This window comes from Amblyomma mixtum, chromosome 4, assembly GCF_055824585.1.
Source record: "Amblyomma mixtum isolate Tamu chromosome 4, ASM5582458v1, whole genome shotgun sequence".
Classification (NCBI taxonomy): Eukaryota; Metazoa; Arthropoda; class Arachnida; order Ixodida; family Ixodidae; genus Amblyomma; species Amblyomma mixtum.
The window spans coordinates 83,403,322-83,422,834 of record NC_143015.1 but is presented as its reverse complement, the minus strand read 5'-3'; the positions used below and the strand labels follow the sequence as shown (position 1 = coordinate 83,422,834).

The following is a 19,513-nucleotide window of genomic DNA, read 5'->3' as shown; positions in this document are numbered from 1 at the left end:
AATTAAAATTTAGTAGTTGCTTTCTGAAGTAACGTATTTAGACGTCGCATTGCAGAAGTGTCGAGAGTTGCTCGACTTTGCAATCGTTCGTTACCGGCGTTGAGGAGAAATGGCCAGCACGACAGAATTGACAGGAGCCTTGTAATCTATATAGCTCATTAATTCTTCACCTGATCGCTCGATATCAACCACTTTGCAATTAGATTGTTTGTATTTTGGTGTTGCAGTTTGCCTTTTTTATTTGTCTTTGTACTCCGCTCCTGCTAGGGCCTCATGACCTGCAGTATGTCAAATAAACAAGACATCAATGAATAATAAGTATACGTCGTTTTCTTTTCTTTTTTGAAACAATACGATTCTCCTGAATACATAGAAGTATGCCTCTCCAGGAGCAATAATCCGGCACAAAGCGCGCTCAGCTAGACACGCAGGCCGCCGAGTTGTGGGTTCCTGTGAGTCTACCCATAGGAGCCCACAACTCGGCGGCCTGCGTGTCTGGGCCACTTTTATGTGGCAGCTGGGCTCATCATTTTTTAGCCTTAGTCGCTTTGGGACGTTAAACCCCATAAACAAACCAACCATTTTGGAAACAGAGAGTTCCTGTTTCGGATTCTTGCTTCATCCACACTAGTGACGAAGCTACTCTTCATGATTGTTCCGGCGATATGCGCAAGTCGTTTAATAAACTCCCAGGTCTCGCTAGGAGAGTCGTCTGTTGTACACGCATATAATTTGACTGCTTTCGGCTATAGGTAACCGCTTTTTTTCTACTTTTTTTCGAGATATCTCCTCTTCACATTCGCCCAACAGACGGCATCCCTTATCCTGGCTAAGGCCCCATCTCCTCTTCCTGGCGTTCATTTTTGTTTATTTGTTTTTCTCTTTCGCTCATGAGAGCAATCTGTGCAAGGATGCAGTGTTGCATTGCGACATTCAAGTTTCTTATGCACTCCTCACGACTGGGGCTAAGTATGCCAGTGCACTTCGAGCAGAGCCAGAGGAGAATCCGTGAAACTCTTGTATGAGAGAGAAGGCGGGAATTTACGTACCCTTCCCAAAGAGCCCATGTACATGCACAGCATGCTGTATATTGTCATCGTAATTCCCAAGCCGAATGCTGCAAGAAAAAAGAAGATTAGCGAAGTGGAGGGGGCTGTGACGTAGAAACTGGGCCATACATTTACGGTTAAAAGAATGCGCTCTCGTTCGGCGGCCACATCTGTGACGTAGTGAACACAATACACCATCAGTTACAGGTAATTCCATTAAATTTGGGGGGGGGGGGGATTGCGCCGGTGATGTGTTCTGAAGTTAGCTATTATTTGGCATGGTGAACGGAAATGCAGCCTACAAGTAATGGTTACACAGCCAGGAGAACCTGAGCTGTGTAACCAATATTTTCACCGCCAATTAGCCCAAACCATAACGCACCCCGCCGCTGCCGTTCCATGGGTAAGTACAGATAATTTATACCAACGGCAGCGGCTATGCTGTACCATCACGATTGCAGCAGTGCCACGTGCCCACGTTCATGGCGGAACAGTTGCTTTGAGTGGTGGCCTGTTTGTTCATTTTGGCATTGTGTGACCCGGTATTCATTCGGTCAGGGTGCCTTTGAGGGTGCAAACATAGCGACATAGTAGCGCATATTCCTGTGAAAATTTTTAAATCCCGCGCTGTTTATTTTTGGCTCGACATAAGAGCCCATGCTAAACTTATTTAAAATCAAATTTATTTAGCATAAAATACATTTATTCTACAACTTTGACATTAAATTTCATGAGCTAAAGTTATCGAATACAAGTTGAATAATAAATCTGTGGCAATTATCAAATTAGAGGCAGTTTAAATATGTGCCAAGTTTATCAAGATGACTGCCGATAGTTCTACAGTGGACTAATCTTCGTAAACAAGTTTATCTTAGCGGACCTACCCTGCGCGCCTTTGTCAGTCACTACATTTTCCAAAATTGAAGTCAATGATATAAAATTTGTAATTATTTCAATTAGGATCGATTATTTGCCATTGTTTTGTATATTGTTCAACTAGCCGTTTATGCCTGTTTTGTTTCTATTTTTTTTCCTTCGAAGAGGTGTGTGCGTGCTTTTAATCATTAAATAAACAAATAGTTGCGCGTACCAAAATTATTCTACCTATTACTGTTAAGTCAGTGAAACTCCAGTGCGCTACATTTCTCAACTGCATGTCCTCGTGTAGGTGAGATAATTTTCAGGCGCGGAATCAATAATCTACGACTTCCTGTAATACCAAGTTGTAAATATGTTTGTGTACTCTACAGAATTAACCCCACTATATGCATTTATTTATCCCAAAAATTACAGCACTATCCTCGTTCAACCGCTCATGGATCCTACTGCACATTCTGCGCATGAAACCTTCGCCTCTTTTTACGGCACGTGCACTAGGATTATGCGTTGCGGAGGAACCGGCCAATACCATCGTCTAGTCCTTCATGCAGCGGCTTTTTGTTTCTATCCTTGCATGCATTGGTGTGTTGATATGCTCTGCAAATTGAATAGAAGAGACGATTTACAATTAATCTATCTGATTAAATACTTTACAAGGACTGTAATTTGTTTTATGCGCTATTAAATGTTTCATTTTTTTTTTCAAGATTAGCAAAGCAGCGTGCGTGTTTGTGGCTTTGTAGCGAAAAGAACGTCCGCAGCATTGCAAATGAGTATCAGCAATTAGGTCTACCACACCTTGCTCTGAAATAAATCAGTGACGCTGCTTACGCGCCTTCTGTGAACATTAGGTCTACCACACCTTGCTCTGAAATAAATCAGTGACGCTGCTTACGCGCCTTCTGTGAACATTAACCCTATGGTGTATTCCAATCACAGATCCGGAGCGGTCCGCACGCTCTGTGACAGTGTGGATGACCGGCGGAGAGCACCAGCCCCGACTCTGCGTTTGGAAGGCTTCACGCTCCGGCCGGAGCAAACCTTGTGCGCTGCTAGCGAAGAAAGTATACCCAGCGTTGCTTGCGCTCTCGAGCGCCCTCATCAGATACGGAACGGAAGGAAGCTAGCCTACGCTACGCAAACTTCCGATAAAATCCACAGGTTCTGGCAGAGCAGTCCGGACTCCTCCATAGAGCGACCTTAACTCGGTGACTGCTCCCTAATAACCATTGCAAGGCGCGACCCGTGTTCCAGAGCTGGATTAGAGTAGAGCTGCTTCGAGAAGAAACAGAATATGTTGCTCCGGAAGTGCTTCAAATTTGCGATTGTAAGTACGCATTACACTGTTTCCGTGATACGTACTTAAAGGTGCACTGAAGAGGAATCTCAACTCGTCGTTTTGCCCCGGGAACTCCATCTACACGTTCCTAGCATTCTTAGAAACTTCGACTTACTGCCGTGTGTGGCCGATTTCCCTAATTAAATCGAATTAACGTCCGGCTCCCGCCTTTATTTTTGAATTCCCCCTCGTACGGTGGGCGGAGTCGACCAACGCGTGGAGTGCCTTTCAACCAGCTCCGTGGAGGCTTTGCTTTCGCTTTATGTTGTTTTTTAGGTTTCCGTGATTAAATAGTTTCATTCGCAGATAATATAGCCGCAAAATAAGCCAGTAGAAATAAAAATAAGCGCGGACTATTTGCTTCTACGGATTACTACGTATTACTCCGCCTATGGCAGAGCGGCAAGCCGCCACGGGACTGGGTGAAAGGCACTCCGCGCGTTGGTCGACTTCGTCCACCGTACGGGGAAGAATTAAAAAAAAAAACGGGAGCCGGACGTTAATTCGATTTAATTAGGGAAACCGGCCACACAGGCCAATAAATCGAAGTTTCTAAGAATGCTCAGAACGTGTAGATTGAGTTCCAGCGGCAAAAAGACGAGTTCAGATTCCTCTTCAGTGCACCTTTAACTCGGTGACCGCTCCCAAATAACTATTGCAAAGCGCGACCCGTGTTCCAGAGCTGGATTAGAGTAGAGCTGCTTCGAAAAGAAAAAGAATACTTTGCTCCGGAAATGCTTCAACTTTGCGATTGGAAGTCCTCATTACTCTGTTTTCGTGATGCGTACTTAACGCCAGCAATGGTATAAGCGCTCGCAAGTGTGTCCTACCCGCGTAGAATACTTCCTTACCTGACCCGCGCGTAATCCACCACACATGCTTGTGGGCTTTCTTCCAGCGGGGTGCAATGACGTCCACATATAAGATAGCTGCCTGGGAATTGATAGTCGATGAAGTTGTACTGAAAGGCGACAGGGTAAATGTAAATGTTCTCTACTGAAGCTGCACAATAAATCCAGAAAAATGCGCACTTTGTTGTAATGACCGAAAGCAGACAAAAACAGCTTTGGCTCAGCTCAGCTAAGTCAGGATATAAATAGCGAAAGGTACGTTAGGCGCCGAGCATGTTATGCTCGACGCCTAACAACCACAGCAACCGGTTGTCATGATTGCCATGGTTACGATGCGTGAGCAGTACTGACCTGCGACTACCATTCTAAATGCGCCGCTGAGTAGCCTAATGTAGCTTTCGCTACAAAAGCTAGCAGATAAAATTAGTTCCAGTCTCACTTCCACTGAAAGGCCAGATTACTCCGTTAAGTAGTCCATGTGGAATGATAAACAGCTTTTTTCTGCTCACATCAGCCCAATATGTGGTATCTAACCTTCGTAAGATGTACAGTCGCGGAGAAAAGTCTCCGGACCACGTGTTCCTCAAACGAAGCTTATAGCTCTATTATCAGCCTGCGGCTGGAGACCCCACTTGTTGAGATTAAAGAACAAAAATTGAACTTTTACCTCCACAAGTGTGGTCGCCAGCCGCCGACTTATAGCTGAGCTATCGGCTTCGTTAGAAGAACACGTGGTCCGGAGACTTTTGTCCCAGACTGCACAGACATGGAGAAGAATATCAATATGCCATGTGGAGCACCGCAGTAAAGGAAAGCCTTGAATGTCCTAAATAACGTTACTCTACATCAGCTAAAAATTAGAAAAAAAACTTATGGGCAGCGGTTTGTGTAAATGGTACTTGTCTTTGGCATCGCAGCTTGTGGTATTGATTGCTACCGGCGTACTTTTATAGCGATGAAAGTGTGTTATTTTTTGTTTGCCTGGCATAGACAACTGCTGTGAAAGGAGCATAGGTGGTGAGTATGCTCGTGACAAGTATTTCATTGATTCTCAGGCGTTGGGTATAGCTAAATTTAAAGTTGAAAGCCGGCAACATAGTGTTTGAAGGATGTTCCCTTATTGCGGCATGGGGTCTACGTTAATGAAGAAAATGTCGACGTCGTGAACGTTGCTGTCTGAAAGTCAAAAGTTGCACGGAATAGCTGATGGTTATTTTCATGAGATTAACTTTGCAATATCTGTGCGCAGGTTTTATTTAGCCGCGTCCAAGAAAGAGCCGTTTCAGAATAATGCAGGGGAAATGTCTAAGTTATCAGAGCTGAAGAATACGATTTTCGCGCCACCGAACATTCTAGTGTGTTGTGAGCGTAGCCTGGAGTATGGAGTTCGTCCCTTCAGATGAAAATTAATAAGGGAGCGGTACAGGGATGACAGCTAGACTTGAAGGTATGTAAACGTAACGTATTTCGCCCGTATGACCTTAAGGCGCATATATGCTATTCAACGTTTTTCGCATCAAAATGTAACAACTGTACTTGTGGACAGGTGATATGATATCTCATCAGTTACCTGGTAGCGGCGCACACAACACCGGCGAGGAAAAGCCCAACAAATCCAGGCACGTGCACCAGTTCCGTGTTTATATAGTACGGCAATATCTGCAGCATATAAAAAAAAGAGATAGCAAGGACTGTGGAACTGTAGAAGAGACGGGAGAAAACAAGGTCAGTGTGAAACGTCGCACAGGCGTACGGAATCAAGCACAGATCTTTAAAGCACACCGCATTCCTTTCTGACGAAGTGAAAACATGATGAGCTTTTAAATCAAAAGGCTGAGGCTAACAGAAGAAAGTGACTTGATATAAGAGCTTCGCAGCAACATTGTACAGATAATTTTTTTCTCTGCATGGAATAGCAAGGTTTACTAATGATTGGAAAGTGAACCACCCGGGTGGCTTCACTGCAGAGCGTAAAGCACTATGTGCAAATCAGAGTTCGAGAGTGAATACTTAAAGAAAATATTGAGTTGGAAGAAGGGAATTTCTATCCGGAACCTAGACATCATGTTTGAAATGTGATCTTCCTAAGATTTTTATTGACTGCCACGTTGCTTAAAACAGTAGGTCCCTTTTATCGACTGCATTGTAATAATCATGCTTAAGCAGGGAAAAACACTGCCTGCTAATTACATTGACACGACCCTACTCCTTATTTGTTATTACCGCGAATGTAATGTCACCAAATATGCACTTGCGGTTTCCAGGAGACGCCACGAAAGTAGTGCTAAAAAGCACCCACTATGCTTCTCATACATTCGAACGTACACTATGAATTCGAATACGCGTATATGTGATTAAATAGAGAGTAACCTGTCCTCTAGCGCACACCCTTTTATAAAAGGAACTGCGCTAAAGGACTGCTTACTCTTTTGTTACTCCTTTATGTTTATAGTGTAGTGCAGATCCCACCTGCTGCTTTCGGATGCATGCGACTAATATGAACCCTTACCTTCATGTCGTTTTACCGCTAGGGCAGTAACAAATGTAGTGCGCCGATTGTGTTCTGCGAGTTGCCACGCTGTCAAAGGGCGAGAAATGATTCGGGGATGTACGACCTGCACTGTGCAATGTGCAGTGGTCTAAATATACAGGCGGAATTAGCCTTGCCGAGGCCAGTCGAAAATTGCTCCGCCCGAGTGACTGATTTAAGAGACCGCCTCCCTATCGAAAGCGCGCAGTCTCAGAAATCTGCTAGTCGAAACTCAGACTAGTGTCATTCTATGTGGAGCTCTAGGAAAGCTTCACACGTGGCTATCTTCTGGGGAGTGAAGGCGTAGGAATGTTCGTGAGTGTTGTCGGCTTCGTAAGACAGTTTCTACCGGGCTTGCTTTGGCGTCTTTATGGCTGTAAACTTTTGTGACGCGTCGACACCGCATTTCGCTTTTGCACGCAGCTGTACGATCGGTGACACTTGTGACGTTGGGAAATAAAAAGGCCACTGTTGCCAGTAGCTGATGAAAAGTCGCATGCGTAAGCTCAGCTGAGCCTGTAGCAACGTACGAATCGCGTCACTGGATGAGCTCGGGCCCTCGTTGCTATAATGCAGATTTCAGCGGAAATACGGGAGCCTCCATCTGCTGCTTACTTGTTCTGCCATTTACATTATGCACTTGCCTCTGGGAAACCCGCCCTGTTGCAGCAGTAGTAGACGTAGATTAAATGCCCCCATTCAGTGTTGTTTTTTAGCGTGTACTGGCAGTACAAGCATCTTCGAAATACGTAGCGCGAAAAACAAGACACAGGCAAGGTGAAGACAGGACACGAGCGCTTCACCTTGCCTGTGTCTTGTTTTTCGCGCTACGTATTTCGAAGATGCAATTGCTCCGACTAGCCCAGTTTAGCTTACTTGTGCAGTACAAGCACCTCGCCAATACTGAATTTCAACAAGTCGACAGTCTATCGTTGCGGCTGGCTACCAAATCATGATTTGCGATCTACATTTGCTGTATATACTGGCCTAATCGTTAATTTTCCTTACGGCTGCGAATTGGCATGCATCTTGGGAGCTCGCTGTCCATCATGTATGTATCATGCAAGACGACGTAGCAGCCCCCATGGCGCAGTTGATGTCCCTCCTAACCATTGCACGCGACTCCGCATCGTACGCGTTTGAAATAAAATGGTATTGAGCCGCACGCTGAGATGGAGGGCTTCTTAGCAACAGTGATGGTGACTATTATTAAAGATCGAGGGCTGCTCGGCCAGCTTGCGATTGGCGATTCCTGAAGTTTTCAACCTTACGCCGAAAGGCACGCGAGGGTTCAGTTTTGAAAAATTATGCTGCGGCCGGTTCACAGCGTGGTCTGTGACAGGTTACTAATGTTTTCGAATTCCCGAAGAGGGAGAAAAGAACGCGAGTCGACGCAGAAAGCCGGCGAGATATCTCCTGCAGCATAGGCTGAGCTTATTGTGTATACTACGCAGCCAAGTTGTTTTTGTTTTTGTTTTGTTCTTGCCCGCATGCGAAGGTGCTACTATACCTTCAGAACTCAAGCGCAAGAGGTCTATTGGCTTTCCATAACGAACAGTTTGAGGCGGTACATGCATTAAAAAGACTTGAATAAAATCAGTACCAAATGAACTTATGACGGTGCAAGGAATTGAAAGCTTGAAAAACACACGAGGAATAGGAGACCTATTACCTCCGCTGCAGAGAGGTTACTTCGAAGAAGTTACAGGGCGCAAAACTCACCTGATCAGTGCTAGAAATAGCACCAGACAGCACTGGGTCGCAGCCTCGATACCATATAGTGAGCGACGCACCCATCAAGATCAATAAGCAGTAAACAAGCGCTAAAAGGAGTGAACTGGTGAAGGCAATTCTGAAAAGAAAAAGAAAAACGTCTTTATTATAGGTAGTGTTGATTAAACATCATAAACCAAAGAACACCGAATTTTAGCACACCTAAACTAACCACGCACATAAAATGACAAATAATAAGGAATTAAAAAAAAAATGCTGTTTTCGAACCCAGACACTGCACCAAAAAATTAGAACCACAGATCATATAGCTCTGCATCTTGACTGGCTATCGGCTTTCCTTCACGACAAGCGACGCGGGATGATGAAGCTGCAACCAAGCGGAGTCCGTCTTTGCGTACATATAGTTTTGTCAATGGTGGCACTGAAAGAGGGCTACAATAGCTGTATTGATTGCACAATGCTCGACGTTGTTTTTCTGATCGCAGCGTATCTCCTATTTGTTCTCGCCGCAGCATGAAAAACCATAGCTCTCGGTGCTAATGTCTGGGCATGATCTTGTTGGAATGCTAATGGTTGGTCAAATGTTTAGGGGAATCCCCCAACTACGAAGTTTTTGAGAAAGCTGTATAGCTTTCCTTTGTAGCCGTATGGCTGCGCTCGGGTGGATGCCAGTGAGTAATTACTCCCTTATTACAATGTTAATGGTTGTAAACAAAAGAGAAATGGGAGCGGTTGGTTGCACATTTTTGATTGAAGTAAGGCGCTAAACTTGGAGTTAGACGAGACAGATGGGTGCACAAGACAAGCGCGCACTCACAACTGGCTAAAACTTGGTCGTCAACGCGCGTTATTTCTTTAAAAAGATAAATGGTTGTAGTATGAGCAGATGAAAGTTAAGAATTCCTGGCGTAGCTTTGGCATCCTATCTAACATAGTGACTCAATGGCTACTGCAATGTGCCACTGAGCTTGCGAACACGGGTTTGCTTTCTGGACGCCGTGAAAAAATTCCCCGAGTCAGATATTGGTGCATATTAAAGAGCTGCAGCTTGTCAAAAGACGCTGTAGCTTTCTGGAAAACGGCAAAATTTATAGCCCCCGAGTAAAGCTGAAATTCGGGCGTGTTGGTTTGTAGTCCTTACAGTACATATTCTGCGTTCTCACATATTAGCTACGGCAGGAAACGGAGGAGCGGCCAAACAGGGCTTTGCTTGTTTGATAACGCACAATCTGCAGTTCTTGTGGGGCTGCGGTAAGTTAAGTGCACTTTTTATTGTTACGTGTGGTGTCTTCTGTAATGTTTACATTCGTGTAAAGATTTTGAGGGGTTCTGAATCATGGCTTAGGACAAAACGTAATGGTTTTTAAGAGCACAAAGAAAATCTGTCGAATTATGCTGCGGTCATTGTTGTACTAAGTCGTTGTACGGTGCCTCACAGACAATTGCTTACAGTTTGTAGAAAGTAAAATCGTTAGAATAAGTCTGCTTTCATTCACTGAGTCGATGCTGAACGCTAGTGTACACTCAGCACCGTATCAACGTCTCATCATGATAAGTAGGAAAACTTTGGTACCTTTGTGCTTCTTTCATCGTTCGGGATGCCAGGAGTCGCTGGGCAACAACTTGATCGAGGCACATCCGGAGAATTACCGACGCGAACAAACCAAAAAAACAAGTCCAGGCATTCTCGTCCCTCGTGAAGTCCAGGCTGAAACTATCAACACAAGAGAAAGAAATCCCTCTTAACCAAAGTTGGCCTTTTGCATGAGCTTAGTGCAGCTTTCTAGTGTTTTAAACTGCTCGTGCTAAAACGCTCTAAGCAACCAAACGAGCTTGTGGCCGTTATAAAGCTTCCACTCTTAGCTGAAATTTTCTTCCATATACTTCAGCTCACATAGAGAAGTGCAGTTGCACTGTTATCACTGTTTCGAATTTAAGTAATACAGAAAACATAAATGGCAAACTGAGGCGAGGATCCCTGAATGTGCGTCTATCAGAACAAAGGCTCCCTTTCCTCAATCAGACTTTAGTCAGAAATCAAACACTATCAGTAGAGTGCTGTGGCCGTACTGCCTCGGGTTTCGAACATGCTTTTTAGTGAGATCGTAGCTTAATGCTACTGCAACCATGCATAATCTGGTACGTTAGAACACAAAAAAATTCGCTCGCAGTTCATGCACTTACTCTGCAATGTAGTTCTTGACATTCAGGTCCTTAACAGGAGGTATTGTTGAGTTTGCCGATATAGAGTTGGTCAATATGTTTATGATCAACGTTGTCGGAGTGGCCAGGATAACTAAAAACTGCATGCAGTCCGTCCACACAACTCCTCGAAGTCCACCCTTGTCGGAAAAAGAGAATATATAAAGGGTAAACAACGCTCATGATGTTTTGTAGCCATATTGCAGTAATGCATCGCAGCAAGAATTTCAAGATTTTTATGAATATGAGGATATTGCTAGAGCAAAAATATGTTTCGCTAACCAAATTGTCTGGAAGCGCTATTTGAAAACATGGACATCTTTAAGCTTATAGCGAAGGTCAATTACACCAAGAAAATATACATAAGAACAGAACTGTGGAATGAACTTCCAGGATGCAGTTAGTTTCTAATCTCCATACCGCATTCTAAGGTAGTAACCTTCGCAGGGCCCTCTACTTGGTACTTTGTCAAGAAATCAAAGCAGAACTATTTGAAATAAGTCATCGTGATCGGTGGGAGATTTACAGAGATGAGAGAGAGTCAAAAGGCTTAGAGCGATTCTTACCAGAGCTGTGTAGAGCGTGCCGGACAAGCCAATGGCTACGTTGCACCAGATGAGCGGTGCGTGGAATACTAAGCAAAAATATTGAAACAATACACTGAGTACTTGACATACTCCTTCATTCAGCCGCGGAAAGGACTCAAGCGATAGCCTAATAGTCAGTCTTTATTTTGAAGAACATGCGCGCACTGTAGGCAACAAATGTCCGAGTAAGCTTTCTTGAAGACTGATGAAAATGTTCACTTGGCATGAATGTAGTACAATGGCAGAATAGAGTAGCCGACAAAGATTTCAGTCTTTAAGCGTTCGCATAAAAACCCTTCACCTTTGTGTGTGTCTCCCATATGGATAGCAGGCACTCTGGAAGGCTCGGGACACGCAAAATGCAGCCTGAGCGCTGTCTCTTGCGTGGTATATACGGCGCGCCACAGGTGCGGGTTCAAATAACACGACGCAATGCTGCGCTTTCACGGCGTCTTCTTCAGAGCGCCTTTAAAATGCGCTGGCAAATCCGCTGTTCACTTCATTCAAAAACACCGATAAGTGACGCCAATACTTCACTAGTGTTTGTGGGGTGACAATTTGGTGTCCCAAAGGTCAGACAACTCTGAGGCCTGTCAGTGACACTACAGCTGATTACTGAAGAAAGGGGATAGGCACCATCTACCACTCTAATAGGAAGCCTAAATGATAGTCGTAGCTTCCTCGTCCTGACTCACAAACACCTGCATATATGTGGCATCAACAGATGATTTTTTTCATTTTTACATTACTTTTTTTGTTATCACCGCAGCAAACACTCGCTTAAGCGCCAGTATTTCTCTGTGTGGTAGGAACTGTACGTATATGCTCTATATAAAGAACTCTTTTCCCTAATAATTAGTCCTGTTCTTCCGTTGTCTTAGATAAATAAATTTCTGTATGGAGTGCAGATAACTGCAGTGACTGGTCACAAATGAACACCAATGTATTCCAAGACTAGACAATTTGGTTAGCTGCCCCTTTCATTTCAGTGCATCTCCACAACAGTCATACAACGGAGTAAATTTAATCAATTCCACTGTACCAGTGACAAGGGTCAGCGACGCTGCAAAGATGGAGATGGCCCCGATAGTCTGCTGCAAAAAAATGGAAAGAAGTCTATTCACTACTTGTTTGTATGGGCAGCATCAAATAAATGTTACAGTGATCGAATTAATGAGCATATTGTAATGCTCCGGAACGGCTTAGGTCAGGACGTGCTAGAGGTGATAGACATGTGATGTTCACGTGGAGTGAAAGCGGACGAGAAAGGGAGGCATGGACCGGGACGCCAGAGGAACGTCTTTCACTGCCTGCTACTTATTGTTATAAAAGAAAAAGACGAAAGATGAAGAGAGTGAAGATGGAAGATGGTGATGTCGCTACGCAATGAGCGGCAACGAGGTCCCAACGTTAGCTACACGTCTACCGCGCCCGTTACAACACTGATCTAAAGGACAGATGTCTAAGAAATTATAATGTTTATAACCACGCGTGGATAAGCAAGCAAATATTTCATTTAGATGTCTGAACACAAGTCCCGCAAACATGGTACCAATTAACAACGCTTACGTCTAAGGAAAGCAGGGCTGCACGTCTGCAGCACAGTTCCCCGAACCACGTCTCTCAGAAACAGGTGAGCAAAGGCGATGTTGTACGCGGTGTTCAAAACGTTTTAGAGGTGACTGGCGAAACCTCTGCGTCAGAAGAATTTAAGCACGGCCTTTTCTTCGCACCGCCATTGGCTGACTTTGGCTCAACTTTTAAAGAAAATCTCCTCGGAGATTGGACGGGAGTCCAGACATTCCACAATAGCTTGAAGAGCTGTCGATTCATATCGGCACTGAGGGCACTCATAAAGATCTGGAATGTAGACTCAGTTCTATATTCGACATGCCTGCCAGTTTCTAGTTTTCACCATTGACAGGAACCAGAAGTTTCGTTCTAAAACATGCCATCAAAAATGCAGACTAGAAGGAAACAGCTCGTTGCTGAAGAAAAATGGATATGGCATACATCGCCTCGCGCTCTTGCGGTCCGGTGGAATAAACCTTTCAACTGAGTCCCTTCATTTGATCTTGAATGAAGTTCACGAGAAAAAAGACGCAAGGGTAATAATTCCAAAATAAAAATGTTCACGAAGCACGGCTTCTCGTTAAATAGCCTATAATGTACCGCGCAGTGAATCAATGGCGCTTCTGCATCTACAAAGACAAGGACTCGCCAAGAGCACCGGGGGAAAATAAGGGCAAGCGGGCTAGAAGTTCCGGCGCCGTTATACGGGTGCCTTGTTCATAATTGTCTTTGTTAACACGGCATCAGAGGCGGCGCAGAGACTGCATTTACCTTTCGCTCGAGATGGACCGCGGGACGATAATCAACGACTGAATTCTAGGACGATTGGTTAACACGGAGCTTTATGAGTTCATCGCGTCCAGTCATGGTGTTCAGAAGGTGTGAGCGCGCGTGAATGAGCGCTTCACTGCCAGCCAAGCGAAGTCAATGTAAAATTTTCAAGCACTAAAATACGGTGGCGACCTAGGCACCAGGCTGTAGTCAACTTGCAATCAGGCTTAATCGTCAACTATGCAAAACAATTTATGGTAAAGAACTCTGTGGTCGTGAGTGGGTTTCAAATCCGCGGCGGCACGAAGAGATCAGCTTCGCTGGAAGCTGCATTAGACTATTATGTCAACGCCGCAGCGGAACATCCGGCGTGTTTTACTGCCAATGTCTTATTTGTGCTTTGTATGTCGTTGTCGTCATCCACTTTCATACCTGCGGAATAGATCCAGAACAGACCGGTGTCATATTGCCGTCTTAACGCGAGCCTCGAACCGAAGCCTAAGTGAAAATAAAGTTCGAGCGCACCTAATTCGCTAGCCTAACCTCGCTAAATCATCCGTGTTTTTTTTTATTCCATGCTTTTAACAAAAGCTTGTTTTGCGACATGGAGAATGAGTAATGAGAGGGCAACAACTAGAAGAATACGAATGGGGTGGAGCGCATACGGCAGGTTCTCTCACATCATGAATGGCAGATCACCAATATTCCTCAAGAGAAAAGTACACAAAAGTTGTACCTTGCCGGTACTCACCTATGGGGCAGAAACGTGGAGGCTAACGAAAAGGGTTCAGCTCAAGTAAAATACGCGTACAACGATGGAAAGAAAAATGATGGCTGTAACATTACGAGATGGGAAGCGGGCGGAGAACGCGGGTTAATGACAACCTCGTCGAAATCAAGGGGGAGAAATGGGCTTGGGCAGGGCATGTAATGCAAAGGCAAGATAACCGGTCGTCCTTAAGGGTAACGGAATGGATTCTAAGAGAAGGCAAGCTTAGCAGGGGACGGCAGAAGGTTAGGTGGGTGGATGAGATTAAGAAGTTTGGGGGGATAGGGTGGCCGCAAGTTGAAAAGGACAGGGTTCATTGGAGAGACATTGGAGAGGCCCTTGCCCTGCAGTGGTCGTCGTCAGGCTGATGATGATGATGATGAGAATTAATATCCCGTGCCAAAAGGGGTTCTGGTAAACTCTGAATTATTATTTTGAAAGGGCTATGCAGCCACGATTGCAATGTCTTTAGGTATGATGTATGCCACTTACCGTGAAAAAAATGTAGACAGCGCAGGCTGTTAACGAAATTTTGGCGTTGAAGCGCAGTCGAATGTACTGTAGAGGAAAAGAAAATGTAAATTTGTTTATTAGGACATGTTCACGTCATGGCGTGGTACGCTGTGAGCAGCAAAATAAAAACATAAAGAACCTTGTTGTTCGGCTCATGAAGCTTGCAACCGCAGAAGTTCCGGTTTGAAAATGCTGTTTTTAGGCCGAATAATACCAATTTGAAAATGTGCCCACACTTGACTCTGCACTTACCCGTCCGCGACCCTCTGGTGGTAACTCTATGTAGCATGTCGCCTTAAATAAAGAAGCAGATAGCAGGTCTCGCTTCAACTGTATATAAGTTGAAAATCACTAATCTTCGGACAAACGGAATTACATACGGCGTTGTGAAACGAGAGCAAGACCAAAAACCGCCGCCGCTTTGGCTCAGTGGTAAGGCGCTCGACTGATGACCCGAAAGACGGGGGTTAGATTCCGGCCGCAGCGGTAGAATTTCGAAGAGGCGAAATTCCAGAGGTCCATGTACTGTGCGATGTCAGTGCACGTTGAAGAGCCCCAGATGATCGATATTTCCGGAGTCCATCACTACGGCGTCCCTCACAGCCTGAGTTGCGTTGGGGCATTAAACCCCATAAACCAATGAAGAACCGGTTAGTGGAGCACTATTAACTGAGGTTGTATTCCTCATCTGAACGAAAGGCTATGAAAAAGCACATTCATTGCTACTATAAATGACGAACGCAGAAAACTGCAAATCATTGATATGCTGTCTAATTTCAGTATATAGAGGGCCATAACGCACACCCTTTTCTATGTTACTTGCAGGAGTTATTTATTCTTTTGCAATTTCGTTATGAACGGAAGGAACATAAATTTCATTTAATCCCTCGCTTTTCATCGAGCCTGGTGGGACGAGGATTCATTGCGCAGATTTGAGTAGCACACACCAACAGTTGCCTAGGATGCCCGCATCTGCGCAGCCTCTGGCTGCAGTTCCATGTTCTCACCTGGCATGTGCGCGGCACATGTTATATGCCTGTTGTTAGCAGGAGATCGCTATCCCATTGTTTACACCAACTTGGAGTGCACAGAGTGGAATGAACGCCTGCAAGGTAGGTGACCTCGGAAGCTGCTGTGAACAACGAACGAAACAGCGGTCTGTCGCACCGTGTGCTCTTCGCGCTAGTCAGCCCTCTTTTACCGACACGAGGGAGCATATCAAAGTGTGGGAGTTTCATGTGTTATTTACTTGTTTACGACGATTTTGATCCTTTTTTTACATATCCTTTTGTTGTAATTAAAAATAAGCCTTTAGTCGATATTGTGCGCTTATACCTATGGTTCGCTCCTTTGTAACCTTGCCGAAAATACTGTTACTATCTATAGCGCAATATGGGCCTGAGACGCTTTGGGATGTTAAAACAAATAAAGGAAAAAAATCGCGCAAACTAGTGTTTAACCAACTTGTTTATTAAGGTTTAACGTCTCAAAGCGACTCAGGCTATGAGGGACGCCGTAGTGAAGGGCTCCAGAAATTTCGACCACCTGTCGTTCTTTAACGTGCACTGACATCGTACAGCACACGGGCCTCTAGAATTTCACCTCCATCGATATTCGGCCGCCTCGGCCGGAATTGAACCCGTGTCCTTCGGGACAGCAGCCGAGCGCCGTAACCACTGAGCCACCGCAGCGGGTTTTTTAAGCTTGAACAAGAGCAAAACCCAACGCATGTGGTAAGGTGGCGCGATCTATACAATACAATTCGCCCTTTGTTAATGAGAGGGAGTCAGAGGATTGGATTGAAGAGTATTGAGGATAACAGTTATTGTAGATCAGCTGGAAAAACCAGCGAATAGCTCATTACCTTGCATAGCAAAAGAACACGAGCGAGAAATATCAGCGCATGACATAGGAGCTACACACTCAAATCAGAGTGATGGGCATAACCTGTATTATAAATAAGACTAAAGTATCTTTAGCAGTGTGTAAAGAAAACAACCGTTTACCCTAGGCTGACAGTTATAGAAAGTAGTGAGGAACACATCCAAGTAAGCCGAGTATTCACCGGATATTCTGACACTGAGCACTAAATCTAGGAAAATATGATTCGGATGGAGTTATGAGAATGTTGATGATAAATATTTTGTTTTAATGGCCAAGGACGGCTTGGAGAAATAGCACCACTGCTAACGTTTGTGGTCTGCCAGAGTTGGAGTTGGAGACTTTGCAATTTTTTTTCCACAATTTCGCCTCAGTGAAGGCGACCACCAGGCCGGCAGAAAGCTCTTTTTGAAACCCGGTTGGAATGGACTTTAATGCGTATGGCAGCTTCTCTTAAGTAATGAATATAGGTTTACAATTTTTCAATTCGCCAAACTTACACCCCCCGCCCCCCTTCCAAGAGGTGCGTATACAGTAATTCTATATTGTCAGCGTTCACATATGAGGCAAATGCTTTGAGTATAACGAAAAGCTTGTAATTAAATTACCAGCAACGTTGTTAGCTACACTTAGGAAAATGATAGCATCAATATAAAAGGGCAACAGCGCCGTTTTTTAAGAATTTCTCGATATTCAAGGATTCATATCTAAATATGTTGCAGGTAAAGCATGCGCAGTTCCTTTGCGCTTCCATTTAATGCGGTGACGTAATCGACAATTAATTTTTAGGCTTCTCCTCACAGCACTATATAAGTGCGAAGAAACTCAGCGTTACGTCATGGACGGTAAGATTTCAGAATTCTACCACCGTCAACGACACCCTGCCATGCGTCGTTGGATGCGGCGAAGCAATGCTCGATGGGTTTTCCGTTCGGTGGCGTTTGCTTTTTTTCTTTCAAAGCAAGCGTTTATGCATTGGAAACGTGCTAGTACCACCGATGACGTCATCATGTGCTCCCTACTTGGCGATGTGCGCTGCGGAGAAGTTTGAAGGCCGTCGCGATTTTATTCGACGATTACATAACGATTTTAAATGCTAGTTCAAAAGGACTTCACATGCTTTGCGAGCTAGCTTCTCGCACTCGACCTCTGTAAGCCCGTCGAATTCTAAAACCTCTGCAGTAGCCCTTCAGAGACAGGATAGCAGCAGAGTGAGTTTACGATCAGAGTTTTTGGTACCCTAGCTGAAGCCATGAACAACAAAATAACAAGGCAGGGTAGTGCAGATAGCAGAAAGCGCTTACTTTTTGGGGGTAACGGAGTTTATTCTAAGAAATGATATACATAGCAAACTCAGAGTCAAGTGGGCTGAGATTAGACAGTTTCGTGGGATACATTGGCCGCTGCTGGCGGAAAACAGGATTAAGTGGGGGTCATTGAGAGAAAGGCCTTTCTCTAGCAGTGAAAGCAGCTGGGCTGATGATATGTTAATCCTAAAATTAATGTTAACGAAAACAGCAGAACGCTTTCACTTCAAGAAAACTATAGAATAACCGTTGTCAGAAGCGCAAGCACAGTGTATCTGGCTGCCTTTCAGGAAGTCGTCGATATTTATGTCAGGGGTTAAATCTGGTCGCAGAAACAAACATTTTTTTCCCAGTTTTTGGGATATTTCTACGTATTATAAGGGCGTGGTTTTCGATGACTCCAAATTTTTGTTTTAAAAACTACAGTTAGATTGATTTCTTGGGCGTGATTGAAAGGAGGTGAGAACGCGTAAAACTTTTCTTTGAAAACGGATTCTAATTAGGCGAGCAGCGCTCCACCCTGCCGACAACAAGAGTATGCAAGCTTCCACGCATGCGTAGGAGTTAGGTCCCTGAAGAATCCTTCACACAAAAGGAGATTAAGACTGCTAGCCTGCTCTTTAATGTCTAAACGTTCTGCCTACTCTTGAGAGGTGTTGCTAGCTGAGGCGCTATTCACAAACGCTCCCAAGAAGCCCCAACCTAAACTCTACCCACTTCCTGGCGTACAAAGCGAGTGTAAAGGGTGTACGGCAAAGTCAGTACAGGAAATCCAAGATGACGCCTGGGGTTTTTCAAATGCACTAAGGTTTGCAAGGTGCGTTTCTATACACAAGAACATAGCAGTCAATGCACTCACCTCAAATACGGACGTCACACCGAGCTTGTACAACACTGGTACAAAAACTCGGGTCGCAAAAGGAAACAGCAGCAGAGGGGCCAATCCGCCCCAGAACAGGTGCCATCCGTAGGCGTAGTAGTGAGCCGGCAGCGCGATGAGTCCAGTCGACGAGAATAGGGAGGCCACAGTTGAGGCAGCTAGGGGAAGCATCCTCAGAGACCTGCTGCCGAGGAACACTTCACGTGCAGTTCCATCACTGCCGCTTTCCCCGGAAGAATGCCGGAAGGAGAAGTAAAGACCGAGAGAAAAGTTCGCCGCAACCAGAACTCCAAACAGCACGTATTCCAAGACGCGCATTGTCACCAGTTCCTTCGGGTGAATCTTCAGCTCTGGTTTACCGGTGGTGACCGCACAGGTGTGCTTCTGGTGAAACGTTGACCTGAAAAAAAAAGCACAAGGAAAAGTTTGCCCACATGACTCGACCCGGATTACCCAACCGAAAAAGACAATCGCTGCTTCGGCTGGTTTCTTTAACGTATGTGTCTGCAAGAACTTCATGCCTCCAGAAAATCGCCGCCAGGTTGGTAGGTAATGTTCAGACCGGAGCTATTGCAAAATCTTTGGACGTAAGTATCGCGTAAAAGACCGGACATCGTCACCACAAGGTCTTTGTCTACACAGCGTTCCG

General features: G+C 44.8%; 1 protein-coding gene across 1 annotated transcript in view; it reads right to left on the bottom strand.

Annotated features, from left to right (window-relative positions):
- LOC149347232 (sodium-coupled monocarboxylate transporter 2-like) overlaps positions 1–19,182 on the bottom strand; it is a 30,359-nt gene extending 11,177 nt beyond the window's left edge. Inside the window, exons 1-10 of the mRNA XM_089585530.1 lie at positions 18,844–19,182; positions 14,776–14,841; positions 12,214–12,265; positions 11,151–11,218; positions 10,567–10,724; positions 9,956–10,096; positions 8,371–8,500; positions 5,689–5,777; positions 4,119–4,228; positions 1,050–1,117 (exon numbers count right to left, since the gene is read on the bottom strand). Coding sequence (XP_089441656.1) covers positions 1,050–1,117; positions 4,119–4,228; positions 5,689–5,777; positions 8,371–8,500; positions 9,956–10,096; positions 10,567–10,724; positions 11,151–11,218; positions 12,214–12,265; positions 14,776–14,841; positions 18,844–19,182 — 1,221 coding nt within the window. The remainder of the gene's footprint in view (positions 1–1,049; positions 1,118–4,118; positions 4,229–5,688; positions 5,778–8,370; positions 8,501–9,955; positions 10,097–10,566; positions 10,725–11,150; positions 11,219–12,213; positions 12,266–14,775; positions 14,842–18,843) is intronic.
- Positions 19,183–19,513: the final 331 nt, after the last annotated feature.